The 17,587-nt window shown below is 62.2% G+C and overlaps 1 protein-coding gene across 9 annotated transcripts in view; it reads left to right on the top strand.

Annotated features, from left to right (window-relative positions):
- NFATC1 (nuclear factor of activated T cells 1) overlaps nucleotides 1–17,587 on the top strand; it is a 113,799-nt gene that overhangs the window by 19,221 nt on the left and 76,991 nt on the right. For all 9 annotated transcript variants that reach the window (XM_070049836.2, XM_070049834.2, XM_070049835.2 and 6 more), the window contains exon 3: nucleotides 12,115–12,274. In XM_070049836.2, the coding sequence (XP_069905937.1) occupies nucleotides 12,115–12,274 (160 nt within the window). The remainder of the gene's footprint in view (nucleotides 1–12,114; nucleotides 12,275–17,587) is intronic.

Below are 17,587 nucleotides of genomic sequence, written 5' to 3'. Positions count from 1 at the left end.
GGCTTTCCTGGAGCTTCGCCTCGGCGTCTGCTGGGATCGGGGACCAGGAGCCATGCATTGCGCGGTGTTTCAGGGTTGGGCTGCGTTGAGCATTGCAGACACGGTGGCTCTGATGCTCTGTCAGTCGGCGGTAGCTGCGGGAGTTCTGGTGACCTCCGCCGTGTTCTGCAGTTGCCTGCACGTGCCAGGCTCTCAGTTGGAATGAGGCTGTCTGTGCCTCTTCTGGATTTGGGGCGCTGCTTTGTGTCATGCAGGACAGAGGCTGAGGGCCCAGGAGGTATTCCTGAGTCCCCCGCTCCCTGGCAGCCTGAAGGACTGTGAGGTTTCTCTCCCACTCAGCTCGGCCCTTGGGGCTCTGTGGCCTGTGAGGGCTGCAGCCCTAGGGGTGTCCCTGGGTGCTGTAGGCGAGCCCAGCAGAGCAGGCCAGGTAAGCGCAGGCGAGGGGCTTCCTGCTGCGCACTGAGCGTGTGCGTTGCATCCTGGGAGAGTCAAGGTGGAGGGGGCGAGGTGGCACAGGGCTGGCAGGACTCGGGGGTCTGCGTGGTGAGGAGGCAGGCCTCCCGGAGGCCAGGACTGGACTGATGACCCCAGAGGAGGGGTGCCGGGTTAGTCAGTCACCGGGATGCGGGAGGGACTCCTGAGGCCGACCCTGGTCCCGGCCCACGGCCTACCCAGTCCACGATGAGGACCTTGCCCGTGTCCAGCTTCTGCTGCAGGAGTTTGGCTGTGATGGCTACGGAGTTGAGGGGGGTGGGGAGGAGAGGACACTTTCACGGGCTGGGCCCGAGGCATCTCCAGAAGCTGTGCTTGCTTTGCTCGCGGTCCCTGTGAGCCCTCCCACCCGAGGGGGAGCCAGCCCCAGGCTCAGCCTCAGACTGCCGCTGCCCAGCCCTGGTCTCCCACTGCCGGCGGGCGGCTGCTCCCAGGGCGAGGCCTAGGACAGGCCCTGCCAGTCACACCGCCTGGCTCCGGGCGTGGAGGCTGGGTCCTCGTCGCTCTCCCTCAGCTCCTGTCAGAGTGCTCCCGCCCAGGGGTCCCGTGTGTTCACGGCCGTGACGGTGGCTGTGTCGTTTTGTTCGCTGGGACCCCAGAGGAAGGTGCAGTGGAGTCCTGACCAGCCGGGGGAGGTGGGCCGTGAAGCTGGGCTCTGTGCATGTGCGTTTCTCACTGCGCTCCTGGGAAGCCCCCAGCCCGGTGCTGCCTCCTGGTTTTGCAAGCAGCCCCTGTGGCCCTGGCCAGCAGGGAACAGTCCTCACATCCTCCAGTCCGTGCCTCGCCGACTGGTGCTGTGTGGACAGGGACGCTGTCAGACTTGGGCAGCATCGAGTGGCGCTGGGATTCAGGCTGTGACAAGCACAGCCCCAGCTGGCACCCAGCCCCTTCCTCACCCCTGCCTGCAGAAGCCCTGGCAGGCTCAGCACCGTCATCCCGAGTCCCGGGCAAGTCGCAGCAGGTAGTGGGGGCTGCAGCCCTGGCCTGAGCTTTGTTTCCTGTCACCAGCGCTGGAGCGTCCCTCTGGGTGGGACAGGAGAGGGAGACCTGCCAGTGGCCACAGCTCCTGTGGAGAGGGGCTGCCCGCCCAGCCTCTCCAGGCTCCCCTGGGAAGGAGCTCAGAGCTGAAGACGGGGACCCAGAGGAGCCGCCGTGTGCCAGGGACGTGGAGAGGACGGTGCTTCCTTGCTGAGCCACCCTCTGAGCTGGGAGTGTCCGGGCAGCTCACGGCTTTCCGAGCCGAGCCGCGTTGCCTGGTTGTCTGTGTTTACATGGAGTTCACAGCTGGCACTTGGAGGGTGCGCCGGCAGTCCCGGTTCCCGCCCTGAGAGCTGGGCCCGATGGGTTCCGCCTGCGCCGCCGCGCTCTCCCGAGGCGTGTGTGGAAGAACGTGGCTCTGGTTCCTGCTTGCTCCCCTTGCGTTTTCCTGTGAACGTTGATTATTAGCCAGGAAGGGAGAAAGGGAACTTGGGTGCTTCCGTGTTCCTGGCGAGGATGGCGGAGTCTGGTAGCTTTATGGTGGATTCTAAAGTCGCACCCCTGGGGCTGGAATGCTGGCTGGCGCCCTGGGGAGGGCAGTGGGCTCCTGCCTGGCCCTGCACACATTGGGCCCTTGTGCGGGTGGCTCCCGTGCCCACGGATGGAATGGGGCTGTCGTGGCTGCGAGGTGGGACCGGCCGGGCCCCTGGGGCTGGGAGCGGCACAGCAGCCTGCGTGTCCTGGGCTAGGGTGACAGCCGCTCCCGACTCTCAGTGCCACCAGGGAGTTCAGCTGCCAGTGTTTCCTGGGTCCTGGAGCAGCAGCGTCTCACGTGCTGAGGGCTTGCCCTGAGTGACAGGCGTCACGCAGTCTCAGAGGGAGCGGCGGGGGGCCTCCGCTGCGTGTGGCGTGCTCCGCCTGAGCTTCCTCACAGCACGGTTGCTGCCTGTCCCTGAGCCCTGCTGTTGACCCGTCTCCTGGGCGAGGACGCTGCAGAGAGGAGGCGGGAGCGCCGGGCCCCCAGGCTTCGTCAGCCAAGGTTGCGCTCTGCCTGGGCTCCTGCATCAGAGCTGCCGGCAGCCCTGCCTGCCTGACATGTGGCTCCACCCAGGCACAGTGTCCAGTCTCGCTGGAGGGACGTGCAGGCCACACTCCAGAAGCCACGAGGCACACGGAGAACAGAGTCCACGTGTCCAAGGTAGCAGCGGCTGGGATCCTGGTCCCTGCCACCCTGCTCTGCTTCTGAGGCTCACCGGCTGGAAGGGCCACCCTGCTCCTGGCCGCATGGGCTGCTGTTTCTGGAGTGGGGTGGCCTGCCCCAGCCCCAGGGCAGTGCCTGCACGTGGCCCGTGGGAGCGTGTGGTCACTTGGAGTAGTTTTCCCTCAGGTGATTGGGGCCAGTGTTTCCAGATCCTGGGGTTCCTGGGGGTGTCGAGGCCAGACGGGGGCACCCTGTGCCTTAGCAACACCCAGCACTCTTAGCTTTCTAGTCTCTCTGGTGCTGGGGGAGTAACGTGCTTCTTTGATACACCCCTGTGGATGATTCCAGAAGCAGTTGTCCTCACCGCAGTGCAAAGCCTGCCAGCACATCTGGGAGAATTTGCTGTAAACTCGTCTTTAGCAGCAATCGCTGCTCTTTAGCAAAACCCCAGGTTTCTGTCGATCGCACCCAAAGCTGGTCCGTGCAGGGAGCGCCGAGAGCGCGAAGCCGGCCTGTGCCGCTTCGCTGTTGGTGCAGTCTGCTCCCGACTTCCGCGAGAACCCATGTGACGCCGCACTTCCGTTTTTGATTTTTTAGTTACTACGAGCAACCCGGACAGGTGTGGTCTGATGTGTTCCAGGTCTCATTACTAAAGCTTAACCTAAGTCACAGCAGGTTAGCTGTGACTGTGGACACGGCTAGGAAGGTGCATGGGGCCTGGGCAGAGCCTCCCTGTGCAGTGACTTCCAGGACACGGAATGGCAGTCTTCCATGGGAAGTCCCCCCAGGAGACATTCCTGTCGCCCCACTGTCCGTCCATCCACCTCCATTCAGTTGGGCCTTCCTCTTTCTGTATCCCTCGCTATTCTGCAGTGGGAGAAAGTCCCCCTCTGCCCCCGCTTTCCTGTCACTGGGGTTGGGAGGCACAGGTGCCCCTGTCCTGTGGTCTCTGCTCAGGGGTGCAGCCCTGAAGGACCCCCCCCCCCCACCGCTCCCTACCGTGAGTTGTAGCATTCGGAGGCTGGTTCTGTCCTCCCCTGGGAGGCAGGAGACTGGGCTGACCTGAGTGGAGGAGACGCCCCAGGGAGCTGTCAGCTCTGGGCTGGGAGGAGGGGCAGATCTGCTGCAGCTCTGAGGCTCCCCTGGCCCAGGACCTGCAGCCGGAGAGGGAGGGCAGAGGTGGGTGGCAGGGCCCTGCTGCCCACAGCTTGTGGAGTTTCCTGGGGGTAGGGCTGGGGTGTGTAGAGCAGGAGTGACCGGGAGGAAGTCTGTGTCCTTGGAAGCTTTCCCCAGAAAGTCCTGACTGCGCCACTTGGAGCAGACGCCCCCTGCAGGTGCCGCATGGCCTGTGTTACAGGGTTCAGATTTGCAGCTGGCTTTGAATTCCTGAGCCAGGTGCGCCTGACCTGCATAAAACTGCCCGCTGGGGCTGGGGACGGAGGCTGCCCGCCTGGGTCAGGTTTCCTGGCCGCTCTCCTGTGAAGGTCATCTGGGCTCTCCCCAGCACAGGGCACAGCATATGCTGGGGAGAGAGGCAGAGTTCCTGCTGGGGCCAGCTGTGCCGCCCAGGACTAGAGTCAGTGACAGCTGGGGTGGGGGCAGCTCCTCTGTCCTCAGTCCCTCCACAGACACCTGGTCTTCCACTGTCCAGCTCCTGGCTGGCTGGTGTCCCTGTGTGTCAGTCGCAGCACCCGTCCCCCCGTGGGTGGAGCGTCCTCCGCCCTGGTCTGCGGAGGACGAGGCTCAGCCTGGATGCTTCCAGGCTCTGAGAGTGGACTGCGGCAGGCAGGTGCCAGGCAGCTTCTCCCGGCGCAGGCGCAGAGGTCTGTAGGTTCCCAGGGCATCGAGACCTCTCCCCAACTTGGCACTACCCTGCTCGTGGTGGCAACGAGAGGCACACTTAAGGGTTTTGTGAACGGTCTGTTCTTGGGTCATGGATCACAGCTGGGCCATCTGTGAGTCTGCCTGGGGTCTCTGGAAGGTGAGAGGCAAGGCTTGGTGGGGTGAGGCACTGGGACCCTGCACAGTTGGGTGTCACGTCCCAGGCTGATCACAGAGATGGGCAGAGTGGGCAAGGCGTCGTCCACACCCTACACCCATCAGGCTCTGCCAGGAATGAGGCTTTGACCCAGTGCTGGGCCATCCCCAGGAAGGCCGACCTCTCTGGGTGGGAGGAGCTGACGGGGCCAGAGGCTGCCTGACTCCTTGGGCCTGTGTGGGACCTGCTGTGTGATCCTGGGCTCAGCCTGGACTGGAGGCTGCCAGGGCTGACACCCCCTTCCCCACCCCCACTTCCTCCCTTCCCCCCTTTCTGCCTCACCCTCCTCCTCCTCCCTCATCCTTTTTTAAGTTGGGGGAGGGGCCCACAGACAACAGTTAGGATGCCTCTGGTGGCTGACCTTGAGAAAATGTGCCTTAGCTTGCTGAAGTGTGCTGTCACTGTCTCTCCTTCGGGCAGATGTCACTCCTGCGAGCTGACCTGTTTCTTCATCTGTCTCAGAGTCAGAGATCATACATAGACTTCACACCTTTCTTTCAAGGGGCAGGCACACAAAGTTTAACTCCCGGGAAGTTCAGCGTGGAAGGGCTTGCGTGTCTGCCAGGAGCACCGGTGCTGAGCATGGCCCGAGACTTGCCACCAGCCGCTCGGAGGTGCTCCTGGTGGGCAGAAGCCCCAGGGTGGGGGGAGGTGCTACACCCCCCACAGGGAAATGGCAGAGGTTAAACTTGAAACTTAAAAGGAAGTTTGGTGGATTTTTTTGGTTATAAAAATAGTATCTTTACTGTGGAATTTTTAAAAAGATTCTATGTACTCACCTAAAAGGCAGAGTGCGGAGTGACAGAGGGAGAGATGAGGAGAGGGATAGAGAGAGAAAGAGAAAGAAGGAGACAGCCTTCCATCATCTGGTTCTCCCCCAAATGCCCACCGTAGTCAGGGCTGAGCCAGGCTGAGGCCAGGACCCCGGAGCTCCATCCAGTCTCCCACGTGGGTGCAGGGACCCATGCACTTGGATCATCTTCCGCTGCTTTCCCAGGCACATTAGCAGGAAGCTGGATGGGAAGCAGAGCAGCTGGGACTCAGACTGGCATTCGCATATGGGATACTGCTGTTGTAAACTTGGCTTACCCTGCCGTGCACAACATCTGTACCTGCTGTGCCGTGTTTTTAAAGGGGGAGTGAATCCTTGATACTCCTGACTTGGAATATCACAGTGATGGTTTCAGTACTTTGTAAAATTGATCAGGAAAATGTTTGGTCTTTTACTTTTACTGCACAAGTTTTTGTTTTTTTTTTTTTTAAGATGTATTTATTTATCTGAAAGGCAGAGTTACAGAAAGAGGGCGAGCTTCCATCAGCTGGTTCACACCTCAAACGGCCACAACAGTCATAGCTGGACTGGTGTGGAGCCAGGAGCTTCCTCTGGGTCTCCCACGTGGGTGCAGGGCCCAAGCACTTGGGCCATTTTCCACTGCTCTCCCAGGCACATTAGCAGGAAGCTGGATCGGAAGTAGAGCAGCCAAGAGTCAAGCCTGCGCCCATATGGGTGCCGGCGCTGCAGGTGGTAGCTCTGTCACAGCACCGTCCTCCTCTGCAGACAGTTTTAAGCCCGCAGACTGAGAGAGGTGCGTGCCTGAGTCCTGTGCAGCCCTCGTCCAGGGACTGCAGCCCGTGGGTCCCCGCCTGTCCACTGGGTAACCCCGTCACTCTGCCCAATCCCTGGCTTCAGATAATTTTCTCTAAATGCTTCCATGTGCTTTTTGCAAAGGTAGGAGCTCGTTTTCAGAAGTCAGTTATGATACGGTTAACTCATCAAATAAATAATTTAAAGTAATCCCTTAATATCATGTGGGCAGTGTTCGGAGCTCCCTGACCCATCATTTCCCTAGACTGTGCCGACGGTCACGGCCGGCTCTCCGCTGTGCCTCCCTCTTCCTCCCGTGTGGCCTTGGTGTGGGAACGCCCCTTCCTCGTGGTGTCATTTGCCGCCTTTCTCTCCAGCAGCCCTTGCTTCTTCCTTGCATTGGCACGGCCCCTGGGGCCTCACGGGGACACTGGCTCCCATGGGCCCGTGGGCAGCGGATATCAGTGTCCCTCTCGGCACGGGTGGTCACTGACAAAGCAGGCCTGTAATGAGCTCGGGTTCCGCCGAGCTGTCTCTCCACCGAGCAACGAGTGCCGGGGGTTTCGTGGGGTCCTCAGGGTGCCGTGACGGCTCCGTCCCTCCTCGGAGCCTCGCTAAGGCACCGGCCACACCTCTTTAAGGCTGGCTCTCATCTGGATGGCGTGGGTGTGTCCTGGGCCTCCTGGAGCAGAGCTCAGGGAGCAGGCTGAAGGCCACATGTCCTCTCCCACCGCACTGTCGGGCGTCTGAGTGGGACCCAGATGGGCGCTGCTCCTGGCGGGGGAGGCTTTGGCCCTGCGGGGACCTGGGTGGAGGCTGGGCTGTCACTCCAGCCCTCCCCGCTCCGGCTTCTCCATGGCTTGTGCAGGGCGCCTCTGTGAGGTGCGTGCTGCCGGTCGGCAGGGTCTCCTGTGCTCACCCACGCAGCAGCTGCACCCACACGTGGGTGGACAGAAGGGCAGCGCAGCTGCAGTCCCCTGGCTTTGGATCCAGTGTGTGGGTGGTCTCCCCGCAGGGAGCAACACTCTGAAAACCCCTCACACCCTCCGTGTGAGGGGACACAGGTTTGACAGGGAGTGGGGTTTTTCTCACGGGAAACAGCCGGTGGTGGCTGAGAACATGGTGATTCAAACAGGGAGGCCTCTTCCTGCACAGTGCCCACGCACCGCCCTCTCGCAGGAGGACGCGGTGCCCCTCCCCCACCCCATGGGGAGGACGGCGTTGGCCACGCGCTGCAGGTGTGCTCAGGTTCCTGAAGCCCCCTGCTCTGTGACCTGTATCCCATCATGGTCCCAGTAGGCACCCAGGTGCCCCCCTGAGCCACCTCCCCGAGAGTTCACCCCGATGAAGCCGCCAGCAGGCGCCGGGGCTGTGCTGGTCACAGGATTTGGCGTCTGTGTTCCAGCACCGGAACGGGCATCTCAGAAGGTTTATTGTTTATTTTGTGATAGTGACAGTCACAGAAGGCCTCCAAGAGCTCCATGTCCCACTGCGGTTCACTACAGCCAGACGTGGACTGCGGGCATTCTGCAGAGACAAGACTCCTCCCTGCTCGCGCCCGCTTCCCCTGCCTCCGTGATCCCAGGCAGCTCCGCACTGGGCAGGCCCCGCTGCACGGGAATTTTGAAGCCACCCAAGCTCAGGGGGCAGCCCGGGCCGAGCTCAGCACAGAGGCTGCCTGGGAGGAAAGGTGTCCCCCTTCTCCGTCTGGAGTGTCTAGCTGCCGTGTGCCCCACACTGGGACGGGAATGGGGCCGTGCTTGGCCCGAGGCCTGTGCAGTCTCTAGATTGTGCTCTGTGAGTGACCGTCCCGGGCAGATGCCTCCCGTGCCGCACGGTGTTACGGAGTGGGCAGCACGGGGTGGCCTCTCCCAGAGGTGGCCGGCTCCCAGGGTGTGTTCAGCGAGACAGCAAAGGACAGAGTTCGGGCAGAGGCCGAGGTGCCGCAGTGGCTCCGGTGACGCTGTGAGCTGTTTGTTCTTCACGCAGCGTGTGGTTTCCAGCCTCACTGTTCCAGTGCCGTGTGAAGAAGCAGGCAGCACAGGAAACGCGCGGGGGCGTGGTGCCGGCAGACGCTAGCAGCACACCAGGGCTCACGACGGCCCGTGTGAGGAGCGGCCAGTCTCAGCTCGGCACTCAGCCCTGTGCTCGTCCCAGCACGGGGCTGGGACCCGCTCCTCCGTCCACAGCAGAGGGCGGGAGAGGCAGTGCCTGAGCCACTTGTCAGCCAGGCGCTGAGACGCACGCAGCGTGACCTTTCCCTTGAGGCGAGGAGGGGCAGCAGGTCCCGTCTGGCGTCTCGATAGGTGCAGCCTCTGCCAGACCCCGGGTGTTGAGGCCCTGTCTCTGGATGCTTCCGTGTGTCCGACTTCCTGGGTCTCTTTGCACTTGTTTTTAGGTAGGAAGAAGCTGGAGGTGAGTTTGAGCAGTACAGCTGTGCCAGCTCTGAGCGCAGGATTTCAGCAGGTAGATCGGGCTTCCCAGAGGAGTCGGCCAGGGAGGGCTGTGGGCACAGGGCAGTGCTGCGCCGTCCCACGTCCTCCGGCTGAGCTGCTTGCGGCGCTGCCACGTTCCCACTGAAAACTTGCAGCCCGGACGTCCTCCCAGGTCTGTGTGACCGCGTCCACTGCGTGACTGTTCTCCCTGTGCGTTGTCTGAGCGGCTGCGGAGCGCGGGAAAGGCCTCGCCGGGGGGGCGCCTCTGCCTTGGGAGGCGTGTGTGCCTTTGTCGCACGGGCGGCCTTGCGCTCTCCGTCCGTCTGCCTCGCTCAGGTCGCTTTCTCTTTCTCTCTCTCCCTCAGTGTTCCGGGAGGTGGATGAGCCCACCTTTCGTTGCGTACTTGGTGTTTATCTGGTGGTCTTCCTCCTGGCTCAGCCCTGTGTGAGATCACAGGGCAGAGGGGGGCCGAGCCTGCTTGGGGCTGGGCGTGGGGCCGTGGGTGCCTCCGCGGACTTCGCCAGCTCGTCCCAGACCCACCGTCTGCGCTGAGCCCCGCACGGGCCCCTCCCGGCACTCTTGCGGCCTGGCCCCTGCACAGTTGTTTTCTGTGCCCGGCAGTGCTGCCGGAAGCCGGCCAGCGGTGCTGATAACCTCACATAGGAAGCAGCTCTGGAACTGCTAGCCGCATGGCGCGCTTCCTCTCAGGAAAACTGTCACCTGATTGCTATTTCATGTGGCCCCAAAGCCGCGGGGGCTCCCCCACCCTGCTGACCTCTGCGGGCTATGGGGCGTCCGCATGGCTCTTTGTTCTGGGCAGGCAGGTTCACAGAGATGCGGGCTTCCAAGGCCAACAGGGCGGGGGCTTGGGAGCAGTGCCCGGCGCTCCCCTACCTGCTGGAGAAATCCGCTCCGTGTGGCGAGCCTCAGGAACCCCCACCCCAGGGCTAGCATGAGGGGCACTCAGGGAGCTGTGTCCCAAGGCTGTGGCCATGCAAACAGGGCCTTGCCCCTGGCCCCTCCCTGGCAGGTGTCTCATTGGACGTCCTAGGTGCGACCTTCATACACCATGGCCCCGGAGCCGGGAGGTGCTCTGACCTGAGCCAGGGGCCACACGGCCATCCAGTGGACAGTTGCTCCCACCCCCTCAGCCCTTGCCTGCCCATCTTGGGTCCCCTGCCACAGGCCAGAGCCCCTGGCCCCTCTTGAAGGGTCCGTATACACAGGCAGCCTTTGCATCCATGTGTGTGAGGGTCGTGAAGTAGGTTGTCCTTTCAAAGGGCATCTCAGATATTGTGCATTGTTAGAAATCACATTTGATTCCAATTCAGATTGATCCATGGGCTGATTTCTGCTTTTTTTTCCTTAAGATTGATTTATTTGAAAGGCAGGGCCACACAGAGAGAAACAAAGAGACTCTTCCATCTGCTGGTTCACTCCCCAAAAGGCTGCAACAGCCAGGGCTGGGCCAGGCCAAAGCCAGGAGCAGGAACTTCATCTGCGTCTTCCACAGGGGTCGCAGGGGTCAAACGCTTGGAATCTCATCGCTGCCTTCCCAGGCACACAGCAGGAAAATGGATGGGGAGAGAGTAGCCGAGACTCACGCGGCTGCTCTGATGTGGGTGCTGGTGCCACGGCGCTGGCCCCGGGCTGGGTCTTTTTAAACAAACCTTTATTCTCACCCATCTTGGTTTTCAAATTGCCTTGGGGCTAAGGCAGGTCTGGAGAAGCAGGGATGGGATCCCTCGGCGTTGGCGATGCCATGAGCCTGTGGATCCCTGGTGCCCCCACAAAAGGTCACCGCCCCACCCTCCACCCCCAGCTGCTGCTGAGTGGACCTGAGACTGAACCTGGAGTGGGAGTGGGTGGGAAGCTGCCAGGTGCCGGACGGCAGGGCCTCCATGGGGCAGTGCCGAGTGCAAATGGAGAGGTGCACAGGGCCACAAGGAAGGAGAGACGCTGGCCCTCGTGGCTGTCTTGAGCTTGGGTACCTGCTAATATGTCCTTGGCAGCTGCTGTGCGCCGCGCGTGTCGGTGGGCCTGGGGGTCCACAGGCTCTGCACGCCTGGGGCCGTTAGCTGCATCTGACCGGCAGGGCCCAGCGGAGCCCCGCACATTGTCCACTGCCTGCCGAGTTGCTGTGCGGAGCTGTGGGGCGCAGACTGAAGGGACGTCCACAGGCTCTGCACGCCTGGGGCCGTTAGCTGCATCTGACCAGCAGGGCCCAGCGGAGCCCCGCACATTGTCTACTGCCTGCCGAGTTGCTGTGCGGAGCTGTGGGGCGCAGACTGAAGGGACCTCTGGCCGCAGAGATGTGGGCCTGCTGGCAGGAAGGCTGGTGCTGTGTGCCCTGGTCACTGCACAGCAGGTGGCCGGGACTTCCAGGCTGCAGGGACCAGCGCCCCCCACTGAGCACAGCCATCTCCCCAGGCCAGAGGAGCCACAGAGAGCTCAGGGTGCCTGAAATGCTGCAGAGAGCCAGGCCCGGCCCTCCACGGAGGGAGCCCGGGCTGCGCAGGGTCTCACGGCCGCTTTTCCCCGGAGGCTGTGCTGGTGTAAAGGACAGAGCCCTGGCGTCTGGGAGCCTTGGCTGCCAGGAGCTGGTCATGCAGCCCCTTAGTGTCCAGGGACAAGCCAGGGTCAGCGTGGTGTTCCCGTTTCTTCTCCGCCCTTGGGTGTGTGCTGCGGGAGTCATGCACTCTAGGATGGGGAGGGGCCGAGAACTGGGCTCCCAGCACTTCACCCAGGACCGTGGCTGTTTGATGGGCAAGAGCTTGCCAGTGAGTCCTGGGGCCTCTCTGGGGAGAGCGCGTGGCTTACAGCAGTCCATCTGCCAGTGACGGTGGCATGGGACCACACTGGAGAGGGCCTCCACGCCACTCCAGAAGTACCGGCAGGCCCATGACCACACAGCGACAAGACAGCCATTGGCTATGCCCAGACCTTTTTTTTTTTTTTTTTTTTTTTTTTTTAAAGGATTTACTTATTTGTTTGACAGAGAGAGATCTTCCATCCACTGGTTCACTCCCCAAATGCTACAATGGCTGGAGCTGTGCCGATCCGAAGCCAGGAGCTTCTTCCTGGTCTCCCATGCGGGTGCAGGGGCCCAAGCACCTGGGCCATTTTCCACTGCTTTCCCAGGACATGGCAGAGAGCTGGATCAGAAGAGGAGCATCTGGGTTGTGAACTGGCGCCCATATGGGATGCCGGTGCTGCAGGTGGAGGCTTAGCCCACCTCACCACAGCACCGGCCCCACGTGCTGAGATTTTTTTAAGCCACTTCAGTAAGGACATTATCTAAGATGGTGAGGGCCAGCGAGAGGACCAGGGCTGTGCTGTGCTGGGGTCCTCATGCGTCTCTAATGCCCGTCTGTTCCATTCCAGCCCGTCTCTGCCAGCCCTCGACTGGCAGCTGCCGTCCCACTCGGGCCCGTATGAGCTTCGCATCGAGGTACAGCCCAAGTCCCACCACAGAGCTCACTACGAGACGGAGGGCAGCCGGGGGGCCGTGAAGGCGTCGGCCGGAGGACACCCCATCGTGCAGGTATCGCACTGCCACCACTTGCTGCCTCCAGCAGGAGCTGGTGCTCTCAGTCCTTGGGCGGCCTGGGGGCTCGTCTTCTGCCTCCCACGCCGCCTCCCCCAGCCGGTTTAGCTAGACGGGTCCTGGTTCTGTGCTCGATTGAGCAGGCGAGGAGAGGGCGCGTATGGTGTCTGTCATAGAGGCCATGTGCAGGGGTGACTGGGGTGCTGTGAGCGCTTCCTGTTAGATTACATTCTTCACTCACGGCCTTGCACGTTTGTGGCGCTGCTTCCCACGTGTGGTCCCTCACCACCCACTCCGAGGTCATCAGAAAGGCAGATCTCCAGGCCCATTCCAGGCCTGCTCAGTCTGCATCTCTGGGAGGTGAGCGGGCCATGCCGTCAGGGTGTGGGGGCGGGCCCCTGCCGGGAGGGGAGACAGACTCTCCTCCGTGTACCCCCAGTGTGGCGACCCGGGCCCACAGCCCTGTTGTTTAGATAATGGTGCCAGCTGGAAGGGGCACGCAGCAGGGGCCTGGACTTGTGTTTGACTGTTTGGGGACATGAAGGGCTGTGTGGGCAGGGCCTGGACGCAGATGGCAAGCAGCCGGCGGCACACTTCAGCAGCACTTGTGGGAATGTTAAGGTGGTGCTTGTGGCCCTGTGTTTGATGCTAATTATGACCTGGGTCGAGAGCCCTGCCAGGTGGGAGGGCAGTTGGCCATTTCAAGTCTCTGCCTGCCCAGGTGGAAAAGGTCAGGCCGAGCCCGCGTTCCGTGGCCCTCGGTAACCACAGTCATTACCTGCCCTTCTTGCTGGGGTTCTGAGAGTGGAAGTGCATTATTGCGATGAGGAGGCAGGCCAGCGCAGAGCAGCCAGAGGGGAGCAGCGGGCAGTGAGGGCTGCAGCCCCTCCCCACGTCCATAACAGCCGGGGCGGGGCCGCAGGCTGGGCTGGGTCTGAATCTTCCTGGTGCTGATGGGGGGGGGTGGTGAGAATTACAGCAGAGAGTGTGTCACAGCCACGGCCACGCAGCAGCTGCTCGAGGCTGCCGCAGCTCCTCTGGTCGTCTCTGTCTGTGTCTGCACGTGTGGGCACAGCAGTGCTGTCTGTCTACACTGAGTGTCCTGACACTGTGGGCACAGCAGTGCTGTCTGTCTACACTGAGTGTCCTGACACTGTGGGCACAGCAGTGCTGTCTGTCTACACTGAGAGTCCTGACACCGTGGGCACAGCAGTGCTGTCTGTCTACACTGAGAGTCCTGACACCGTGGGCACAGCGGTGCTGGTCTGTCTACACTGAGAGTCCTGACACCATGGGCACAGCAGTGCTGTCTGTCTACACTGAGAGTCCTGACACTGTGGGCACAGTAGTGCTGTCTGTCTACACTGAGAGTCCTGACACTGTGGGCACAGCAGTGCTGTCTGTCTACACTGAGAGTCCTGACACCATGGGCACAGCAATGCTGGTCTGTCTACACTGAGAGTCCTGACACTGTGGGCACAGCAGTGCTGTCTGTCTACACTGAGAGTCCTGACACCATGGGCACAGCAATGCTGGTCTGTCTACACTGAGTGTCCTGACACTGTGGGCACAGCAGTGCTGGTCTGTCTACACTGAGAGTCCTCACACTGTGGGCACAGCAGTGCTGTCTGTTTACACTGAGAGTCCTGACACTGTGGGCACAGCAGTGCTGTCTGTCTACACTGAGAGTCCTGACACTGTGGGCACAGCAGTGCTGTCTGTCTACACTGAGAGTCCTGACACCATGGGCACAGCAATGCTGGTCTGTCTACACTGAGAGTCCTGACATTGTGGGCACAGCAGTGCTGGTCTGTCTACACTGAGAGTCCTCACACTGTGGGCACAGCAGTGCTGTCTGTTTACACTGAGAGTCCTGACACTGTGGGCACAGCAGTGCTGTCTGTCCACACAGAGAGAGCAGAGGCTTCGGGAGGAATTTTACAACTCAGACATCTGTAGGATGCCGAGGAGAACTGTACTAACTGGTGGGTGCTGGGGGGGGGGGGGGGGGCTTGGTCCCTACGGAACCCGTAGCATTCTCGTGTGGGGGAATTAACCGTTTGCACGGTCTTTTGCTGATCTGCTGGGATGCGTGGCGGTGCAGGTATGACGTGAGCAGTTGCAGGAGGGGTGTGGGAGTCCATCTGGCTGTCGGCTGATGGAGGGCAGACTGAGCACACGTCGGTACGCTCGCTCTTGCAGAACGAAGGGAAACAGGAGGATCCCACAGCCACCGTCAGCGCAGTGCCACCACTCCCACGTCTGTGCCGGCCGTGGCTGCCGCAGCCCCGGCACCTGAGCCTGGGCTCCCTTCTATGGCGCCTGGGGGGTATGAGGCAGGCCACAGAGTCTACCTGTGCGGGAGCCGTCTCGCGGTGGACCTGCCGCTGGGCCTTGGCTTCAAAGCCCCGTCTGTAGGCGCGTGGTTTCTCCTGTGTGCAGACTGTGCTGCTCTGCAGCTGGGCCCACTTTCCTCCACATTCCCACAAGTCTCCATGAGACCAGAGCCAGGACCTTGCGCAGAGTGGCAAAGCCACAGCAGTGCCCCAGAGGGAAGGCGGCGGGAGGAGGGCCGGGCTCTGCCGCGGGCGGCCTGCAGTGCAACGCAGCCTGGGCCCCGAGACCCCAGAACCAGAGCCGCCACCCTCTCTCCAGTACACACAGTTTTATTTCTTTAAAGATTTATTATTATTTTATTTGGAAGGTAGAGTGACAGAGAGGGGCAGGCAGATATAGTCCATTCACTGGTTCACTCCCCAAATAGCCTCAATAGCCAGGCTGGACCAGACTGGAGCCAGGAGCCTGGAACTCCAACATGGGTGCAGGCCCAGAAGCACTTGGGCCATTCTCCGCTGCCTTCCCAGACACAGGAACGGGGAGCTGGATGGGAAGTGGAGCAGTGGGACTCGAACTCGGGACAGTACTTGAGCCTCACCCTGGCCCAGCCTCATGGGGGTAAAGACTCTTGGGGGCTGGCTGAGCGTCACTCACCTGCCGTGGTGGGTGCAGGCCTGGGGTCCCTCCCTCCCTCCAGGACCTGACCCTTCTCACACGCCTGCTCGTCCCGAGGCCGTGTCCTCCCACGCGTGGAGACTGGTGCCTCCTGCTCTGCCACAGTTCTGCAGATGCGAGCGTGCAGAGAATGAGCCAGTGTGGCACGGCCACGGGAGGTTCTCAGCTGTGAGATCTGGCAAGTGACCCCGCACAGGCCTGGCCACGCTCCAGGCGCATGTGGGCTATGCGGGCCCCAGCCCACCGAGGGGTGCCCCCCACAAGCACCCACTCCATGACTTAGTGAGAAACAGGGCTCTTGTGTCCGTCTCTAGGGTGGGGGGCTGGCCTCGCTTCCTTTATGTAGTTGAAGCAAAGACAAAGGATTGTGGGTCACCTGGACTTGACCTTCTCAGTGGCACGGATGCCCCCGAGTCCACTCAAGGGCAGAGCTTCTGCCTGGCCCAGCCAGGCCACAGCTCTGTGTGTGGGCCTGCAATTGGCAGAGGGGCCGAGGAGGTAGGAGACGCAGAGCCTGTTCTGGGTCTGGGCGTTGGCAGCAGTCTTGCTCGGTTACGCGCAAGGACCCGGGGGGACAGCGTTGGTCCCTGTGCTCCCAGTCCACCCAGGTCTCTTCAGAAGGGACGTCCCTGGCAGGTGGCATGGCCACCCTCCCAGTTGTTCTCTGCCCCTGGTGAGTCTGTGGATGGGTCCTGCTCCCGGCATGGGTCAGGACTGGGGGTTCCCAGGGTTCTTGGGTTCTGGGCACTGCTGCCTCCTTTCCCATCTCGCTCCCCGCTCACTCACTGGTCTGCCCCTGTGCCCCACAGACCTCATCAGTGAGGCCACAGCCAGCTTTGGCCGGTTCCTACCAGAATGGTCTGGGGGAGAGGGGCAGCCCAGAGGCCTCAGCTGCAGGGTTGCCTTTTCTGGGTGCGGGAAGGCTTTCCCATCCTGGTGTCTTCTTGCGCCATCCGGGATGTTGTGCCTGGAGGAGAGCTGGAGCTCCAGCCCCACACGCCTGTGGGCGCCTGCGGCTCCCGGGGCCCAGGCCTTGCTCCAGTCGCAGCTGTCCCTGCCTGCTGTACAGCCCTGCGTCCCAGCGCCTGGTCCGCAGGGCCCGCAGGTGTGAGGTGCCGGCCTCAGGGCGTCGACAATTTCCCTGTGGCCTCTGGGACATCCAGGAGCACAGGAGCTCCTGAGGGTGTAGCCTGACCTCTGACCCAGGGGTCAGAGAATTCAGCTCCGTTTACTGAGTCACCAAAACAACGCGCCTGATAGCATCTGGCCCATCTCTCAGCCGGGTCCACGTGAATAATTAACGGCCACAGAAACGTGAGCCCAAGGAGCCCTGCCCAACCCCAGCAGCTTGGAGGTTTGTGGTGGCTCTGTGAGGCCGCCGCCTGGATCAGCAGGGAGCTGGGGCAGAGGCCGGGGCCCAGGGGAGGGTGTGAGGGGCCTCGAGGCCACTGCGGGGCGCTCCGTGGACGACCTGGCTTGTAGGTTGACCTTGCCCGCAGGCACCGCCAGCACCGTTTGCATCTCGTGAGCAGAGTGACTGCTGCGGACCAGGCTCCCTGAACGCCGTCCCGAGGGGCTGCAGCCCCTTTGCAGTCCAGGCTGGCAAGGGCAGGCTGCGTGTTCTTCCCAGGGCACTCCCTCTGCCGTGTGTGCCACGCCGTAGCAGGCCGGAGGTGCTCCTGGAATAAATTAGTGCTTGGGAGAAATGGCGTGGGCCCCATGAGAAGCCAGGAGCCCGTGCAGCGCCGGGAGATGGAACCGAAGCCGCACGAGGTGGGAACTAAAAGGCGGCCTGACCCCCAGCCGGATGCCCCGCGGCCCTGCCGCCAGGTGCTGGCTGCCCTGCACAAGCTGTAGGTTCGTTTTTTATGGCTCTGCCTCAGCGGCACGACAAGCGCCCTCTCCCCTTTCAGCGCCACGTCCAGGCAAATCGGCACGCTTTCCCCAGCTACAGGCACAGGTGCTGGGCCCTCTCCCCTCGGCACACACAAGCCAGGCCTGCCCGGACACACACGGACAGTCACAGAGTGACCAGCGGGTGGCCAGCAGGGGCCGGGTCCCTGGGATGCGTGTCAGGGTCAGGTTTCATGCAGACGCGGGTCTGCCGTGCACTGTCCTCCCTCAGGTGGTGCAGGGCGACGCACGGGCTGCAGGAAGGTGCGGGGGAACAGGTGCCCCAGGGTCGGTTTCCTGCCAGGGTTGGGGGCTGGCCACCAGGAGCTGCTCCCAGCTGGGGAAGCGGGGGAGTTTGGCTGAGGTCTGCCCCGTGCGGTGGACGCAGTACCCTGCGGCCGGCTC

The sequence above is a fragment of the Oryctolagus cuniculus genome, chromosome 10 (genome assembly GCF_051225735.1).
Source record: "Oryctolagus cuniculus isolate XC-2025 breed Fujian yellow rabbit chromosome 10, ASM5122573v1, whole genome shotgun sequence".
NCBI classification, from domain to species: Eukaryota; Metazoa; Chordata; class Mammalia; order Lagomorpha; family Leporidae; genus Oryctolagus; species Oryctolagus cuniculus.
This window is presented reverse-complemented; position numbering and strand designations above follow the sequence as displayed.